General features: G+C 42.7%; 1 protein-coding gene across 1 annotated transcript in view; it reads left to right on the top strand.

Moving 5' to 3' along the window:
* plekha6 (pleckstrin homology domain containing, family A member 6) overlaps window positions 1-18,403 on the top strand; it is a gene marked incomplete at its 5' end in the record, with an annotated part of 116,503 nt that overhangs the window by 65,412 nt on the left and 32,688 nt on the right. Inside the window, 5 exons of the mRNA XM_079296858.1 lie at window positions 5,841-6,022; window positions 6,932-7,504; window positions 8,829-9,315; window positions 12,266-12,352; window positions 13,257-13,310. Of these exons, the coding sequence (XP_079152984.1) occupies window positions 5,841-6,022; window positions 6,932-7,504; window positions 8,829-9,315; window positions 12,266-12,352; window positions 13,257-13,310 (1,383 nt within the window). The remainder of the gene's footprint in view (window positions 1-5,840; window positions 6,023-6,931; window positions 7,505-8,828; window positions 9,316-12,265; window positions 12,353-13,256; window positions 13,311-18,403) is intronic.

The raw sequence follows: 18,403 nt of genomic DNA, 5'->3' as shown, positions 1-18,403 counted from the left end.
TCCAGTGGTGACTGAATAGGAGTTTTTCAGAATCCTGTGATGCAAACATTTCATTTCAAAACTCAAAGTTTATTTAAAGAAAGATGGATTCATTGTAACGTCATTGACACACACACACACACACGCACACTAATGATAAATCCAATCAATGTCATTGCACAATTCCCCACCTAACCCGTTGTCCTCCTGTGTCTGGTGGCCATTCCTTTGATGGTCTGGTGCCTGCCCAGCGGCCACTGCCGCCCTCGCCTCTCCTCCCCCCCAACGATATTGTGTAGTTTTTGTGTATTTATGTGTAAATCGACACCCCTCACTCACCCATTGACCGGATCACTCATAAAATGGACACACACGCACGCACACACACGCACAAACATCCATCTATATACATTTAGCTGGACTTCCGTTTCTCACTCTTCAAACCGATGTTCTTCTCCTCAGTTTGCTTATGTCTCCTTTGCTTTTGTCTCTGTCTTACTTTGTGTAATTCATTGGGTCGCATATGTGTTCATGTACTTGTCTGCAGTTGTTTTGTACTCACTTTTGTAGACAATAAAAAGAGACAAAAAAGAAGACAGGACTAGACTATTCCACAAGTGTTTATAGAACTCAGTTATTCATATATAAAGGCGCAGGGGTGCTGAAGCCACTCAGGGCTGGGGTAATGCTAGTGCTTGTGTAAATATTTAAGGGGGCGACAGTGAGAAATCTAAGTCATGCTACTCAGAGAACCACGTTTACGTAAGTAACCTAAAGTTCTGGCAAAAGGTGTGTTCAGACTAAATGCAAAGTTTAGACGTGGCAGAGTCAACAGCTCAAGGTTAAGTTAACAGATGACTGCTGAATTGATGAGGAAAGGATTAACAGCACAGATTGAAATGACTGTTGTTGCGTAGTTGTTGTTGCAGTAGGTACTGCATGCTGCTTTTTGATTGCTGACTTTCATCAGTTTATGTTAAAATCATTGACACCTTCCCAGTCAATAAAACAACTGACCTGTATACATCCACAAGTTGGTAAAAAACAGGTGATGCTCAGCACTGGGATCCGAGGGTTACTCGGCACATTCCACACGGAGGTTAGACGAGGTAGATGTGTTTGAGGCTGTGAGTTGCTGTTAATCTAGCGTGTGCACTTTCAAGATAAAGAGATAAACGAGTTTGTGCCTGCCTGCAAGCTTCCCAGTTGCAAGACTAACCATGTTTTTGTATCCCCTGCCATTACGTGATCAAGTGCAGTGTTCATTTTGAAGGTGTCATTTGTACGCCATGTAGTCTGTACTGACTGCAGTGTGAATGCATCCTTGGGAAAATGCTACGCTCTGAATAAGTGACGTAGTATAAAATGTGGCGGGACGGGAGATGGATGGGTCAAACAAACACAGGACTTGCAACCAGGAGGCCGGTGTCCCAAAGTGTTTCAAGCTGTGACGTGTTTTCCTTTTACGTTCCTGCACTTATTTAACGTGACCTTTTTTGAAGTTATTTTAAGCAAAATCATGTGTTATTTAGTGCTGGGCAAGTCAACGCGTTATTATCGCATTCATTAATTAACGCTGACAATTATATTAACGCAGCTTTTTTTAAATTATTAAGCAGACATTTTTAACACAAGAACCGGGCAGCGAGATGTGAACAGCTGTGTTTGTGTGGCGTTACTTCCTGCTGCTGCTGCTGCTGCTCTTAACTGCAACTCTTTATTAGCATAACTTCCTCATGCCGGTTACTGCCATGGTACAGACTACAGGTTCTCTTGCTTCACCTACATTCCCCTGGGTCCTAAGTCCCTCCAGGTACAGCTTCTTATCACCCTCTATGTATCAACGTACATTTAGAACAAATACCACACATATTACGGTAATCAGCGTTGCAAAGTTTTGTTTGTAATATGTATAATAAGCATATCATTTAGTTATCGCTACTGAGAATTTAACAAACATAAAAAACATGATGTAGATAGGTTTGCAGTTTTCAAAGTGTATATTTCAGATTTCATCTCTTACACACATGCAGATAAAGTTGTGAACACCTGCTGAATATCTATTATCAGAATCATTATAACTGTGTTATAACTGCTACTGTGTCAAGAGAATACTGCTGTTAAAAATAACCTTATTTGTTTCAAGTGTTTGCAAACCAAATGTTATTGCACTTTTGTTCAGTGCAACTTTTGTGCAGTACTTTTGAATTAACTATTGAACTTTGCGCATTAACTAAAAATTATAATCGTTGCCCAGCACTAGTTTGTTCTAAACCTAACAAAGTGGTTTTGACACCGAAACCGAATATCATTTTAGACAACCGCTAACAATGACACACAGAAATCTCATGCTATTTATCTGTCTTACCGTGAAAATATCATAGTGTTCAATGTCATGAATGTAAAGTGACATCCTGGCGACAGATGACACAGAGTGCTGTGTGTGTGTGTGTGTGTGTGTGTGTGTGTGTGTGTGTGTGTGTGTGTGTGTGTGTGTGTGTGTGTGGTCGTGAGCGTGTATGTCAGTGTATGTTTGTATGTACACTTTGAGTACCTGACTAGTCCAACATGCCCTCAGATCATCAGGAAATGCATCCCTCTCAGTCCTGTCAAGCAACACACACACACACACACACACACACACACACACACACACACGCACACACATTTCCTTTGACCAAACACCTATGATACGGACCAGGACAGTGCAGCACACCTGACAGCGCACACACACATCTAGCAGCTGAACAGGAAGCTTTTGAGAGTCTTAATGGAAGGTGAGCTGGAGAAAAGTATTTACCATACACTTTCCAACAAATAGATTTGACATTTCAAAGCATCTTGAACACATTATGTCCTTCTCTTCTTCCTTTTTTCTGTTTTTCCTTCATTTCCTCCTTTTGTTCATCTTTTCGTCCTTATTTTCTACCTTACACTTCTTCTCTTTTGCTCCATTGCTCCCTCCCTTTTCATTTTTTTTGTTTCTTATTATAATTATAATCTGATCGTCTCTTTATTACTTGGTTTTCTGTGTTGTTTTTTTCGTTTTTCCATCTTTCCTTCCTCCCTCCTCTTATCTCAACGGCCTTCTGTACTTTGTCTTCCTTTGTTGTTCAAATAATATTTAAGACAAAAGAATGTAATTGATCATAGCCAACAGAAGAGAAGTGTAAGAGATAATCCTGATATATGTCACCATTCCTCTCTCCTGCATTCATTCTTCTCCTTCTGACTACCTGAATGAATGAACAAAGGAAGGACAAAGGAGGGAGGCTGCACACACACACACACACACACACACACACACTCTTCCCATAGACCCACCTCTGTTGCTAGGTTACTGCTGCCTCTTACTAAAGAGCCAGTTCAGCCAATTGCATCACCTTGCATCACTGCTGGAGGAGGAGCCTCAGAGTGCTCCAGCGTGGAAGGAAGTGACTCCTGTTTATCAGTGACATCATTTCCTCTTGCTGTCATATGACAGTATGCTCCTCCTCCTACACACACACAGGTTATCTTCAGCCAGTGCTGCTGCACTCAGCGGGTCGAAGACACAATCAATGTGTTTACTGTCACGGCATCGCTGACACACACACACACACACACACACACACACACACACACACACACACACACACACACACACACACACACACACACACATTCGATTGTTGAACTATGAAGACAATAAGCTCTGTAGCAAAAGAGAACTGAGTGCATAATCAGTAAATAATTCCATATTTTAGTCTCATGCAGGAGAAGGCTCTTAGGATGAACCCATATACTTCCTGGTTTAAGGAATTCAAACTGGAGGCGATGAAACGTCAATGGACCAGATCTAGAAAGCAGCTCATCAGGACACTTACAGGATCTCAATAATTAAATAACAGCAAAATACAGAAAGTGAGGTTGCATCAAGGGTGTAATTCCCAATACCTTTGAGCCTGGTTTGTAAGAAATTGGGCTGTAGCATAGACACTTTGGCTGTAGAATGGATATGACTGGGTATGACTAATGCCTGGGTATGACTGATGCCATTCCTAGCATGGACATGCTACATGCACAAGTAGCAGGAGTTTAGATAAAGCAATTATTTAGATCATGGTGGATGTAAGCATCATTGTCATGTATGATATACAGCAGAGAGGGTCATTCAGTACATTTACTAAATACCCACGAACTTTTGTAGTCTTTTCTTCCACTACATTTATCTGATGTCTGACGTTTCAGAAGTAGGCTTTAAGTAGAAAGCAAACACTGAGCTCATACCAAGTCTTTAAGGAAGAATAATCATCTTCCAACAGTTTGAAGCTCAGATTCTTTTATTTTTTTTATATATAACATTGGCATTTTAATCTCAGGTCTTTTGGAGAGGCTGTTAGTCACTTTTAGCCAAAGCTAATGCTTACTAAATGTCAGTGAATGTGTCTTTGTCCAGCTTGCAGCATGCTTTGCTGCCCTCTTGTGATATATATCTGAAATGTATTTGGCTTACATATTACATAATCATATGGCATCGTTGGTGCATTTATTCCTGTACAACTGTGATTGTTATTAGTTTGTTATATTTCATAGTTTTGCATTTCTGTATCAATTGGGTCACAGTAGCTTTGTTTTAGACATACAAGGGTTTCCTCATTAGTGACCAATGCACACGTAGTATCTCGGGACATGTCTGCTCATGTCTCTTTGAACTGTTGTTGTTCATGTTCTAAAGCCTGCTCATGTAGTTTGTATGTAATGCCAGATAGTTCGAGCCTACAGATGTTCCGAGCCACTGCCTGACAGAATACATGTGTTTCGGCTCTAACACCATGCGAACCAGCATTGACCTGTCATCCCACTTCTTGTCTCATCTTCCTCCCTCCTCTGTCCACCCCTGTGAGGTCTGCTGGCGCATCGTTGTCTCCTTTTATGTTAGAAGGTAGTAGGTTTACAATTGATATGTCTTTCATTCTTTTCATTAACTGCCCGTCTTGAAGAATCCATCATTACAGCTCCTGCATGACTGTTGGACACATAAGGATTCATGTTTGGGTTATTTAGTTAGTGTCTGCATGTCCAATCTGCTGTTCAGAGGTACACCCTGTCATTTTGTTATCGCAACCAGTACTACCACTGCAAACGCTATAATGTTTTAAAACTCAACTGTGAACTAGCCGGAGTTTCAAAACGTGATCTGGGAGGATACATCAGGGTTTAAGGGGTACTGTTTGGAACTGTAACAGAATCAGTGAGTGTATCTTTAATACAAACAGCTGACCAGGGAAATGTGCATGGATATAATGAAAGGATAATTCTGGTTTACTTTAACACGAGTTTTGTCCATTCATTTTATGAGTAACAGCAATATTGTGCTCACCAAGGTAGTTGCTGGGATCTGGGAACACGGTGGCATTGCTTAGAAAGAAGCATGAGCAGTCAGAAGTCACACAGCTTGGAAACAAACCCTGCAGTTCTACAGTTTATTCCATGAATCACTAATCTGTATAGCATACCACACCTGTCAGTCCTTACACCTTCAAACTGTCTATTGCAGGCATTCATCACAATTTAGAGACACACATCCTATTTGAACTTTGATCCATTTGACTTACTTTACAGTAGTTGTGCATTCATAGAGTACACCTGACATGTCACTTATAATCTTTCACATGACTAAATAATCCAAATAAAGTGCTTTACTAATAATAATAAACCAGAATTACCGTGACATCTTTAATATCATGCCTCTTCATTGCATGAGCAGATCAAGTTTCTGGCATAAAGGTGATGGGATGTTGAGAATGCTAATATCTTGATTGATGGGTCTAAGACGGCTACTCATGCATTGCATCTCTGTGTTTTGTCTCCCTCTGCAGGTGAGGTTGGAGAAGGAGGAGGGTGAGGACAGGGAGTTGAAGGCTCCTGTTGTGTTTTGCATGCAGGTGCAGCACGCTGGGACCAGGACATACTACTTTAGCGCAGACAGCCATGAGGAACAGGAAGAATGGATTAGAGCCATGAGCGAAGCTGCAGAGGTCGACATTCAGCTAACACAGAGGTTCTCACACTCATACACACATGGACTATCGATTTGATTGGGTCTGTCCAAAATGGCCAGCCATGGCAGTATTGTATTGGCTAGTATGGGCTATTCATATCTTAAAGGTACTATGCATTCAAATTAGATTGTCTGGTGGTACTATCAGGAATGACTCTGTAATGGGCAACAATGCACTCAGTATGAGAGTTGTTTTATGGTATTTACACCACCATTATGTCTTCCGTTCATCATACGTCCACATCTCAAAATATGTTTAACAAGCAACTGATTTCTTACCAGTTACAAAGCTGAACAACTGTGAAGGGTTACTTGAAAAATAAAAATAAAATGATAAAAACAGCAAATTGTTAACAGTGAATAACATGTCACAAAATTCAGAACAATCTATCCATTTGGCTCTGTAGCATGGTGCACATGCTGCCAATGGTAATGAACCCATGTAAACCAACCAAAACTATATTTCCTTTCTGTATTAGAAAGTGAGCCATAAGTAACAGTATGCAGTGGACAGAACTCTAACCTAGGCCATGCTTGAGAACTGGCTCAGATCAAGCACTGCTGAAGATGCTAATTAGTCCAGCCAGTTAGTAGAAGTGCTTTTGCCTCTTAGCTCTGTGTTGTGCTGATGATGAAGGAAGATTCAGTCATCAAAACTGTCCAATGACCAAATGACCTACTTCATGTATACTCATACAACAGTGTGAACACCAACCAGATCAAAGATAGTAAGCAACAATGAATCGTTTTGTTTGTTGGTCGGAAGCTGGTTAAAAAGAGAAATGAACAAAACTGTTGGTCTGATGTTGAGATGTTCTGGTATTCAAATAGATGTCTGCTTCTGTAATCATTTTGGAACAAAACTGCCCATCTATCCTCATGCCTTTTTTTCCCCTCCGCATTTCATAGAATGAACACCATAGCGGATCTCAACCACACCATGGTGACCAAGGCACCTAACCAACAAACACAGCAGCCTCTTCATACACAAACACACAATGACACTGACAGTGAAATTACCCCCAACCCTAAGATCAATGGGGTCAACAGCCTTGAGACACCCACACCCTCTACCCCCTGCTCCGATCAAGTGGGAAAAAATAATGATGGAAGACGAGGAGAAAGTGGAGGAGAAGGTGTAGATGAAGGGGGAGGACCTGCTCCTGACGACGCCTTTCACCTAAGTCACCATCCAAATGGTTGGGGCAAATATGGCCCTCGCAACACCATGCCCCACAACAGCAATAGCAAACCCCCTCCATCCAGGAGTCACAGTCAACATTGTGCCCCCCAGGGACACCCAGAGGTGGGTGTTGGCCCATCAAATGACCACAGGGAGCAGCAGGATAATGTGGTGCTAAGGAGAGGCTTTGTGCCCAGAACGGCTCCAGAGAGGGTGGCCCAGAGGAAGACCTCCATGGTCCAGTTGCAACAGTGGGTCAACCAGCGGCGGGTCATGGCCTCCCAGGAAAACATCAACAGGTAGATCAGTGGAGAAGAGGAGGAATATGACACACGTCTCTCTTTTCACATCTTATTCAATGTGGTATCTGCATTTAGTTTAAGGATGATGCTGTAACAGCACTGATGGTGCTGCTGTAGTATTGTTTGATTGTTACTGGTTTGATCATTTCAGTAGGTAACCTCCTTATTAGTGTTCATTATTTCCGTGGTATGCAGTAACATTGAGAAATCTTATCAAAGCCCTGCCTAAGACTCAGCAACCTATTTCCAGCAAGTTCAAATTCCTTGTGTGGAGTATTTGGTTAGTGAAGTGGATTAATAAACAAGTGTAAAGTGTATATTTATTCAAGGTGAAATGTGTTATAGATTATAATAAAAAGGTCTTATCAAGGTCAAGTGTGTGTTATAATACAGCCTCCCTGACATGCATCATTTCATTCTTTAATTTAGCTTTGCCTTCATCAACAAAATATATAAGCTACACTGTGTGTGTGTGTGTGTATATATATATATATATATATATATATATATATATATATATATATATACACATATATATATATATATATAATTAGTGCTGGGCAACGATTCAAATATTTAATCGCATGGATTTTTTGTGATTAATCGCATTGTTATGGCAAAGTTCAACAATGAATTATAAAGTAGAGTATTGCGCACTTTTATTTTAAAAGTACTGCTATATGAACTAAAGGGCAATAACATTTGGTTCACGAGATGCAGGTAGCATGTTTCATACTTAATGTGAATATAATTCATACTTTGTGGCATCTTATTCTGAAAACCGGATGTTGGTCTGAAGAAACCGGATGTTGTCTCACATTAATCTTTCCGCTAACTTTCAAAGTCCTTCGCTCGCTCCCGATCTGTGCCGTTTAAATGAGTTTACCGTGAATTTCAGCATATAGGTGCACTAACATGTGAGTGTCTGCTGACTTTACCAGCGATGGCCAGTAGTCTCCAGGGAGAGCAGCGGAAGTCGCCTTTTCTCTACGGCAACCCTGAAGGGACATCATATCTCCAATACAAAACGATAAACATGAGGCAGTCTGACTATAGGATGTTTGCTGGCTTTTATCCCACTGTTCTTATCATCCTCTTGTTGTTATGTATCTGTATTGTCTCTTGTCTTTCAGGTTTTTTTTTAAATGCGTTAGCGCGCGATAAAATAATTGTCGGCGTTAATTAATGAATGCGTTAACGCGAAATGAACGTGTTAACTTGCCCAGCACTAATATATATATATATATATTTTTTTTTTTATTATTCACTGCTGCTGGTTTAAACACCCTCAGTTATTACCCTCTATTTTCATGACTTCCAGCCCATCTTGTTGCTACCCAGTGAACCGCGGGTTCTCGGGTGACTGCTATGGCTACCCAGGTGGCCCCACGTATGTGGAAGAGTACCCCCTGTACCCATCAGGGGTGCGACCTGACAGTATCTGCTCTGTCTCTGGTGTGGGGGCATACGACCGACGCTGGACTGTCGACGAGAAGCGTCACTCACTGAGAGACCGACCCCATCAGCTGTATGAACCTCCAATGCCCAGGGACCAATGGGGCCCAACGTACTATGGTGGAATGGAAACATCCATGAGACGTCTGTCCATCCAACCACGCTCCAGGTCTGTCCCCAGGTCACCATCGTCATCATTAGGAGGACCCTACTCACCGGTGCCACCCAACTTTGCCTCGCCGGCTCGATCCCCGTCTGCCCGCTTTGATCGGTTTCCAGGGAGGATAAGGGACGACGTGATCTATGCTGATCCATCCGTCTACAGCCTGAGGAGATCCCTCAGCTCACCAAAGGTAAAACGATGAGCATTTGTGTTTATAGAATTACAACAGACTACAACACAAAAACAGACCACAACTCCCTTATTCAGAGTTTTTGTTCCAAAATGTGACACTTAGGGGATCAGAATTTCAGGGGAAAAAGTTTTTTTCCTATGTTTTCACTGATAATTATACTGAATGTAGGTTTTGATTTTCGGAAATTAAATGAAATGTGTCAACGATGCTGAATAAAACAGACCTAAAAAGACATAAATAACCATTTGCTGTACAAAAAGATTTTGTCTGCAAAATGAAATAAAGAATGAGATTAATGTTTAGTTTTCATATTCAGACCTTTATTTATACTTGATAAGTTCGCTGAGGTTGCCCTCATTTACAATGATGACGACTGCCTGAAAGCAGTTTTTACTCTCCCCTCTTCTGGGTAATACTCTCCTCCTATCACAAGAACGCATTCACCCACTCAAACTTAGCTTTTGCAGAGTCGACCAATCAGGACATGCCTACCCTATTACATGCAAACCCCACAGTATTAAATAAAGGCAGCACAACCCGCTGTCTACTTTACTTTTTCTCTTCATCGAACAGCAATTTCCCACGGTTAAAATCACAGCTTCAAGAATCTAGTCAGTGCCTGTCATGTCCCAGCCTCTTTGCTGCGACAGATCTTCACAATGCCTGCTTCGAGCGCCTCAGCGCAGACCACGCAGAGAGCAGTGTTCAGCCTGTCCAGCCTGCCTGGTCCCTGCTGAGACACCAGCTCTGTCTGCATAGGATGATGATGTAAGGTGGTAGATTACCAATAACTGGAAATGTTTATTAGGCCTCTCTGCAAGAGAAGGCCAACCAACCTTATCATATGGGAAACAATAGTGAGAATATATATATATATATATATATATATATATATATATATATATATATACACGCTATGAAGCATTAGTTCAGTATGAGTAAACACTGAATTTATCATTTATAAAGCATTGTTCCTACATTAACACTCATTAGTATGCAGTTCACAACAGTTATAAATGTTTTATTCTTGATTAATAAGCTCGTCTATTATGTGCTTCATTGTGTTTTCATACTTTATAAATGATGGATTCCCCATTTGTAAATGAAGTAATATATATGTTACAAATCAATTATTAAGGAGTTGTAGATGATTAATAACATAATTTATAAAGTAAATGATTAAGAACTTATTTCGATGTACATTATTCATGCATTTATATATATATATATATATATATATATAATGATTTAGATATGCACTAATGATTAGGGACTACGTTAATATATGCTTTATAAATGCGTATTAATACTGCAATTCATGATTAATTCAGGTAGTTACTAGTTACTAGTCGTTAGTAAAGTATTTTGCGTGACCTCATCTAAAGTGAGGATCTATGCCTTACATAGCATTTATTAATGACATTGTGCCTCAAAACCCAGCAAAGTCTCAGTTATCTTCTCAACAGAAAAGGCAAATAGACACAACACAAACTGATCAAGAACATATCAATATGTATTACAAGATGCAAACAATGTACTCGTAAATACATACCTCTCAGGCATTGTAAAAAATTCATGTTAGAAAAGAAACAAAGAGATTCTCCTTCAGGAGAACATGGCTGGAAATAAAACGGTCACATTCACTGCACTCATATGAACAGATAAGTGGTCATCTAACATTGTGGTTATCATTTAACAGCTAGTTAGCCAACTGTCTCCTGGATTGCTCTATTTACAACGGAGGTGACACCGCGGCGTCGCCGTCTTAGGCCCTCTAGTTAGTGACGTGCTAGCTGGAAGGCTAGCTAGATACTCATCCTCCATAATGTGGACGTTCCAGCAAAATAAGAAACATGCTGATGGGCATTGGAGGACCGTCAGCAGTCATTCTCTCTTGCCCGGGCCTTTTCAACTAAAGTCAGCGGTTTCCATGGCGTAAGTGCGCTTCTGTATCAGTTCCTGAGCGAAACGTTCATCCCACGTTGATGACGTATTGAACGGGCTTTTCCTTTGTCCCACGTTGATGACGTATTGAACGGGCTTTTCCTTTGTCCCACGTTGATGACGTATTGAACGGGCTTTTCCTTTGTCCCACGTTGATGACTTATTGAACGGGCTTTTCCTTTGTCCCACGTTGATGACGTATTGAACGGGCTTTTCCTTTGTCCCACGTTGATGACGTATTGAACGGGCTTTTCCTTTGTCCCACGTTGATGACGTATTGAACGGGCTTTTCCTTTGTCCCACGTTGATGACTTATTGAAAGCGGGATTTCTCATTTCGCGGTTGTAAACAATGAGCAGATTCGCCGGCTGCCATCGGGACATGCAGCTGAAGACAAGTGCGAACAGTGGAGATCAATATGCTTGGTTAAAATGAATAGTTAAATAAGTAAATGTAAACTAATATGCAAAGCTCCTGGCTAGCTCTCGTTGTACATTAACACATGTTTTGTATCCAGCCATGTTCTCCTGAAGGAGAATCAGTTTGTTTAGGTTTTTACACGAAGAAATGGCTGAGAGGTAACTTATGTATTTACGAGTACATTGTTTGCATCTTGTAATACATATTGATATGTTCTTGATCACTTTGTGTTGTCTATTTGCCTGTTCTGTTGAGAAGATAACTGAGACTTTTCTGGGTTTTGAGGCACTGATGGCCTTTCAATGTCATTTTATAGACAAGCTTATTAATCAAGAATAAAACATTTATAACTGTTGTTGTAAATTGTATACTAATGAGTGTTAATTTAGGAACAATGCTTTATAAATGATTAATTAAGTGTTTACTCATACTTAACTAATGCTTCATAGCGTGTAGTTATTATAAAGTGTTTCCTATATGCTATAACCATATTTATCTTATGCCACTCGAACAACTTTAATTCATTCTTGCCTCCATTCCTCCCTTTCTCCTTTCTTTTCCTTGCCTTCCCTCCCTCCTTCAGTATGACTACCCTGGTGACAGGAGGTCCTTAAACCAAGGATTATACCACTACAACTACCCTGTATCCCCTTCCATCCACAATAAAATGGTATGTGCCGCTAATGTGCTGTAAACATATCCTTCTACTGGATTAGATGCATAGTCATACACAGTCCTGGGTGGTAGGCACAGTCTACAGTAATTATGGCACTTAATGCAGTGGTATGTGTAGCTTTTCTTTGGTCTTTATTCTGCACATCTGTCCTCTGTATACATGTACTAACCATGTACTCATCACTCTCTGGACCTTTTCTATCCTCTACCCCTCTCTGCTGTCCTATCTCTAACACGGTGCTGGGACCGCTCTTGTGTGCATATGTGCATGAGTCTGCTTGTGTGTAAATTTACATATAAGATAAGAGAAAGATGACTTAATAGCAGACTGGAATCAAACACTCTGGGCTCCACCAATGTCCCTCTTGATCAATGGAATGTAAGGCTTACAAGCAATCCCATGAAGTTCTGTAAGCATCAAGCCACTTGATTAAAGATGAAATGTGACAGCATATATAGCGTTGCATGTTCAATTATGCTGAGGTAAAAAAACATTGCTTTCCACATTCAACGGAAATTTCATACGTAGATCACAATACACCAACTAATCCATCTCGATAACAACTGATCAAACTCCAATCTGGTGAGCAAGATTTAGTAAGACTGATGGAGCCCAAGAAAAATTTAGCAACGAAGACTTGAGATTCGATTATTCATTTTTTAGTAAATAAGACCCAAGAACACTGAAATGAATTGGTTTTAGTCAAAGATTTGGAATCCATTTAATTCTGTTTACAGTGTTGCAGTGAATCATTGCCCAGGAGCTGTGAACCTTCAGTGTGATTGACAAATCGGTTGTGGAGCTTTGCTTTGCCACTGTCTTCTCGCAAGCCTTCTATCTGTACAGTATATGTCTGTGTGATTTTCATGTGTGTTGCTGTTACTGCTGCTTGGCTCAGGAGGATATATTAGATCTTCAGCTCCAGCGCAACCTGCATTACTTAGACCAACAGGTAAGAAGATGAACACACATTATTATTTGCAATTACATATTTCAAATGCTATGTTTCCTAGTCAATGTTGACATTGACAGTGTCTGAGGTTCCTTCCCTACAGTCTCATTTCCTATTTTTTTTCTTTCCTTAAAAATATCGTTCCTGTAAAGTACTTAAAAAACATCATTAGCTTACCCTAACACAGTTTCGGTGTTGTTACAGTCACCAAGTTACACAAGCTTGTTGTCAGGTCTCTATAATCTGACCTGAATCTTCAGGTGCTCGAGGAAAGCTGCCTAATTGGCATGGTTACCCGAATGGTGGAGCTCTCATCCTCGACAGCAAAGCTCTGTGTACAAGTAATAGAGGAGAGAGCACCACTACAGAAAGGCAGGCTTCAGCCAGCAGCACTTCACCACAGCTGCTTCTCTCATGGCTTAATCCCTAACTAGTAATTCCATTTTCTAGCTGGACTGTCTTTTGAATTGCTTTTTTGACTTTGGAACTAATTAGGGAACTTCTAAGCAAGTGTTGGCTAGTCCATTATCGTCCAATTTAGTACCGTGCAAAGGTCTGTATAGACACATACCCAAGCCTGCCTCTCTTTTCTTGTTTACATGTGGCCCATACTGTCACTCACAGTCAAACACATTTATGATGATATTCTTCTCCATTATTCCATCAGAAGCTCACATCATACGTTTTGTTTCTGCTTGACTGTAAGGTTCTGTGATGGTCTTTGTGACAAAAATGTCTTCATCTGCCGACGTTTGCAACAGTCTTGGACTTTTTATTTTCTCGATATCCATATCACATGACTGTGCAGAATACACGTGTGAACACGCCCACCAACACACACTCTCAATGTGCAATCAATGGAACTGTTTACATGTCTGAATGTGTCCATTGTGGAGTATTGAAAGGCCTCAAAGGCCCTGACATGCTTGTAGAATCAATGCATACCATCTCTGCCATCATATGTTTGTAAAGTTTGTGTCATATGAACCCTCTCTGATACTTCAGCTTCACTAGTACTGTTTATCATGGATAATACTTTTCCCTAAGTGTTTCCTCTCAGGTAACACTTCATAGTAATCCTTCTGAGGACTAATAGACCCTAAACCCAAAAGTCAATCTTCTCGAACCTAAACCTTATGTTGGCCATACACTGATCTGGGCAAAAAATTACTTTCATCTGTAACAAAAAGGCATTAAAAATATGACAATTTAAACACACGAAAACACGGGAATATCAATGTATAAATGAATGGCCTGAATTAAACTTAAGTTAATTTAAGCTAAGCTATGCCCAGATGCCAAGAATCTTACTTGTCGATGCGTCGTTGACGTGTGTTCGTGGCAAAGTGGTCCGTTTTCCTCGTCGGGAAGGGGGAGCAGGGGAAGCTTTCTGGTCAGCGCGGCTTTGCAGCGGGCGCTGTGCGTCGCACGGCGTTTGCTGGTGCGGCTTCGGTCCGTTGGCGTGAGCTCGCTCTGGAGCGAAACGCAGACGTGATCAATCCTCGCTGCAGGGGGGATGATCTAACTTCGGCTGACGGCGTGGTCCGTGCGTCTTACCGATAATCATCGGTCAGGAGAGGATTAGACGTCTTCCTGCCGGAGTGTGCACCAAAAAGAAAAAGAAGCAAAAAGCGGAGAACGGATCGCTGAAGCGGATTCGTTATCGCGGGCGGAGTGGGCCTTTACTCGGCGTGGAACACGGCTGTTTCATCCAGCGAAATGGCTTCTGACCTGACAGGGTTTGAGGCGGGGTGAAGGGCTGTTGCTTCCTCGTGGCCAGCGTCGCGCTGGCGGGGAAAGCTGGATCGTCTGTGGCCTGGACGGGGGGTCCGGGCGAAGAGAGCATTTGCGTGCTCCCTAACTCAACCGAGGTCGAAGGGAAAAAGCAAGGAGGTGTGATCTGCAGGCACTTTTGTTGGACAGTGGTTGAACCACAGGGGTCCTGGGGTCTCTTGGCCTTCGGCCAATGAGATTGCAGCGGTGCATTCAGGTGACCATGTTTTTTTTGGGGGGGGGGGGGAATTTACACCCGAGTGTACTCTACTTCTGGTAGAGTCTATAAAGCATGCAAAGGGTTCTCTATGAGGGTGGAGCATAAGGTTACAGTCACAATGGTTTGTCAGGTCATCCAACTGTTCTGGTTGAAGTTGGACGTGTTAGCGGTTAGTGCATGTCTACAGGGTGAGTTGGAGCATGCAGTTAAACGTTAGTAGTCAATAGTAAGCCGCCATTCTGCAGGTTGGTTTCGGCATTGGCGAGATTAGAGTGTACTTCCTGTGAAGTGCATCTCTCTAAGTTTCTGTTATCAGAGATCCCACCCCCCTCGCGCTGTTCACGTGGTGAGGGCGGATATCCCCACGTTACCGTCAGCACTCAGGGAAACGTCGCGAACAGTTTCACTCTGGAGTGTGTCATGGCGGGCTGGTGATATCTCCCTCCCCCCACCCTCCTAATTAGAGATGGAGACAGGTCCGGTGCACAGGTCAAGTTCAGTTACCTACGGCACTGGCGACTTGACAGGCCCGGGCGATGACTCGGCTGAAAGAAGGCGGTGGCTTCGTTGAACAAGCTGGAGGTGGCTCATGCTGACAGAGCAGGAGAACAAGGCTTAGTTGATGAAAGATCTTACGAGCTTGGGTGCTCGAAGGGCCTCTAAGGTTGTGGCACCCTAGAGGTGTATGCGAAAAGGTGGGAGAACACATGAGGCTCGTTTCTGACCCGGAGTCGGGTAGAGCAAGAGTGTTATGACCCCCCAGTAAGACTGAAGAATATGTATAGATATATACATAACGGGCATTGCCTTTGCGAACAAGGTCGCCCAAGAAGGTTGAAGAACGAGGTGCGAAATGGGAGTGGTCGTTTCCGGAAGTGTGCTGAGTTCTCTTCCCCCCCCTACCACGTCGACTTGGCAGCAGGTCACTTGGCTTAGTCAGGTGGGCTGCGAGTCAGCGTTACCTGATGTTGCCCTTGAGGGCGTCTTTCACCCCCCTGGTTCCGTTGGTCTTTCGACCGCCAGGGTCGTTTGTTCCTCGGGGGTGACCAGGGCTCGCTAGGCCAAGGCCTCTCGTCGTCTTCAGACGCTAGGTCGGAGTCGCTCGACTGTTGGATGCCTAAGACTATGGCGGTGTCTTCGTACCGATTTGTCGGCCGTCCGCGTGTCTTCCATGCAAGTGGCGCGTACTTCCTAATCTCTGGCATGGTGAGGTTACTCGTTCTGCAGTGCATAGTAACATCGTATCTCACGTTGTCGTGGAGATTGTGCAAGAATAGCGACTTGAAGGCATGGTCTTCTTTTAGACCTGGGGTGTTACGTCCTTGGAAGTACGCAGATCTCAAGCGCCTGAAGTAGTCTCTCAGAGACTCTAGCCTTTCCTGGGAAATGGCAAAGGCGCCGAGGGTGGCAGAAGCTGGGTCGGTGTACAGGGAGTACTCCTCCCTAAAGGCGTGACAAAGGGATGAATAGCGGTCGCGGATGCTCGGTTGGAGCGTTTCCATGAAAGCGTGGACGCTTCGCGCTGTGGTTTTCCACACTAGCTTTAGCTTTTCGCGCGATGAGGGGCGCGATAGGTCGAGGAGGCAGCGATCGATCTCCCTTAGGTAGTCATCGATGCTCGAGTCGTGATTATCGGGGTTGAAGCGCTCTACGTCTTTCGCCAGAGACTCAATCTGTCGAGTACGCAGGCCTCCATGGTTGATGGGGCCTGGGCCGTCCGAGTCGTCTGAGTCTCCATACTCGCGATGGTGGTAACGACTATCATCCTCCCTCCCTGAGGGGGATGGGGTCAGTTCTTGTCGTGCGCGTGAACTGCGTGGAGGATTGCGTTCGCCTGAGGTGGTTTTGAAGCCACCTGGGCCATCTAGGACCTGGTATTGGTCCTCTCTCCTTCTGGTTGGGGAACGCGTTTTCAAGAAATGCAAGGTGGTTCGGGTCTCGGGGAATGAGGGAGCCGAGACCAAGAAATGACTGGGCTGACGGGCTCGATAGGGGGTAGCAGTACCTACCGGGGTTGCTGGAACACCTTGAAGCGCTTTCAGTTTGTCATCACTCTCTGATGCTTTAGAGAGTTCTAGGTTGACCTCTCTGAGGTCACTGCGCAGGCTACTATTTTCTGACTGTAGGGCTCTACAGTCACGTGACAACTCCTGAACCTCTGTTCGGAGTGTCCAGATCTCGCGTTGCTGCTCGTCGCTCTGTGCCCGGCAGCTGCATTTTCTGATGGTAGATGAGCAGTATTTCGCCGATTACGTTCTGAATCAAGCGCTCTCTGTTACCTGCTGGGTTATTTACATAAGCCACCAGCTGCTCTAATTGCTCGTCGCATAGGACAGCAGTGTATTTTGCAAAGTACTCTCTTTCCTTTGCTGTGAGTCCAAGGACATCAGCCACTGCATCTCGTAATGCGGTGTCTTCTGGAGCTACAGCTCCAGGAATGGGGGATTTCTCGTCGCTCATTCTCTCTAATGAGCGCGACTCCCAGTGGTTGTTAATTCCCTAGTGTTAGAACGGAAACTGTTCGTGTTTACGGTTCTCAGTAAAATGTCTAGTTCTGTAATTTAGGATTTCTACTGTTAGATGTTAAGTACTGTTAGTGTTACGGTTCATGCAGGCGCACAGTGAAATGTCTAGCTCTGTGACTTACGTTTCTACTGTTGCTGCTCTGAGGTATCACTGCTGCTTTGCAGCCAGAGGTGTGAAATGCTAATGTGGTTTAGCACTTTGGGCCTTTGACAGCTGTGTGTAACTTCTTTGAAGGGATTTAAGAAAGCAAGCAAGGTATTACAAATAAAACGATCAAATCTACTACACAGCTGGCTGTTAGTTTAAGAAATGAAACGAATAATTAAACCTTGAAACGAAATCAAATTTCGAGAAGGGAATTAAAGATTAAGATTAAAAATCAAAATTAAAAATCAAAAATTTAATTACATTAAGAAAATATTTTGAATATCAAAGCCTACCTATTTTGGGAAATAACTTTCAGGAATTTGGATCATTGAAAAGAAGAAAAAAAAAAAAATTTCGAAAAAAAATATTTGTTTGGAAAATTAATTATTCAAAATAATTATGGATTAATGTGCATATATACTGTAAC

Source organism: Melanostigma gelatinosum (genome assembly GCF_949748355.1).
Source record: "Melanostigma gelatinosum genome assembly, chromosome: 3".
Taxonomy (NCBI): Eukaryota; Metazoa; Chordata; class Actinopteri; order Perciformes; family Zoarcidae; genus Melanostigma; species Melanostigma gelatinosum.
This window is presented reverse-complemented; position numbering and strand designations above follow the sequence as displayed.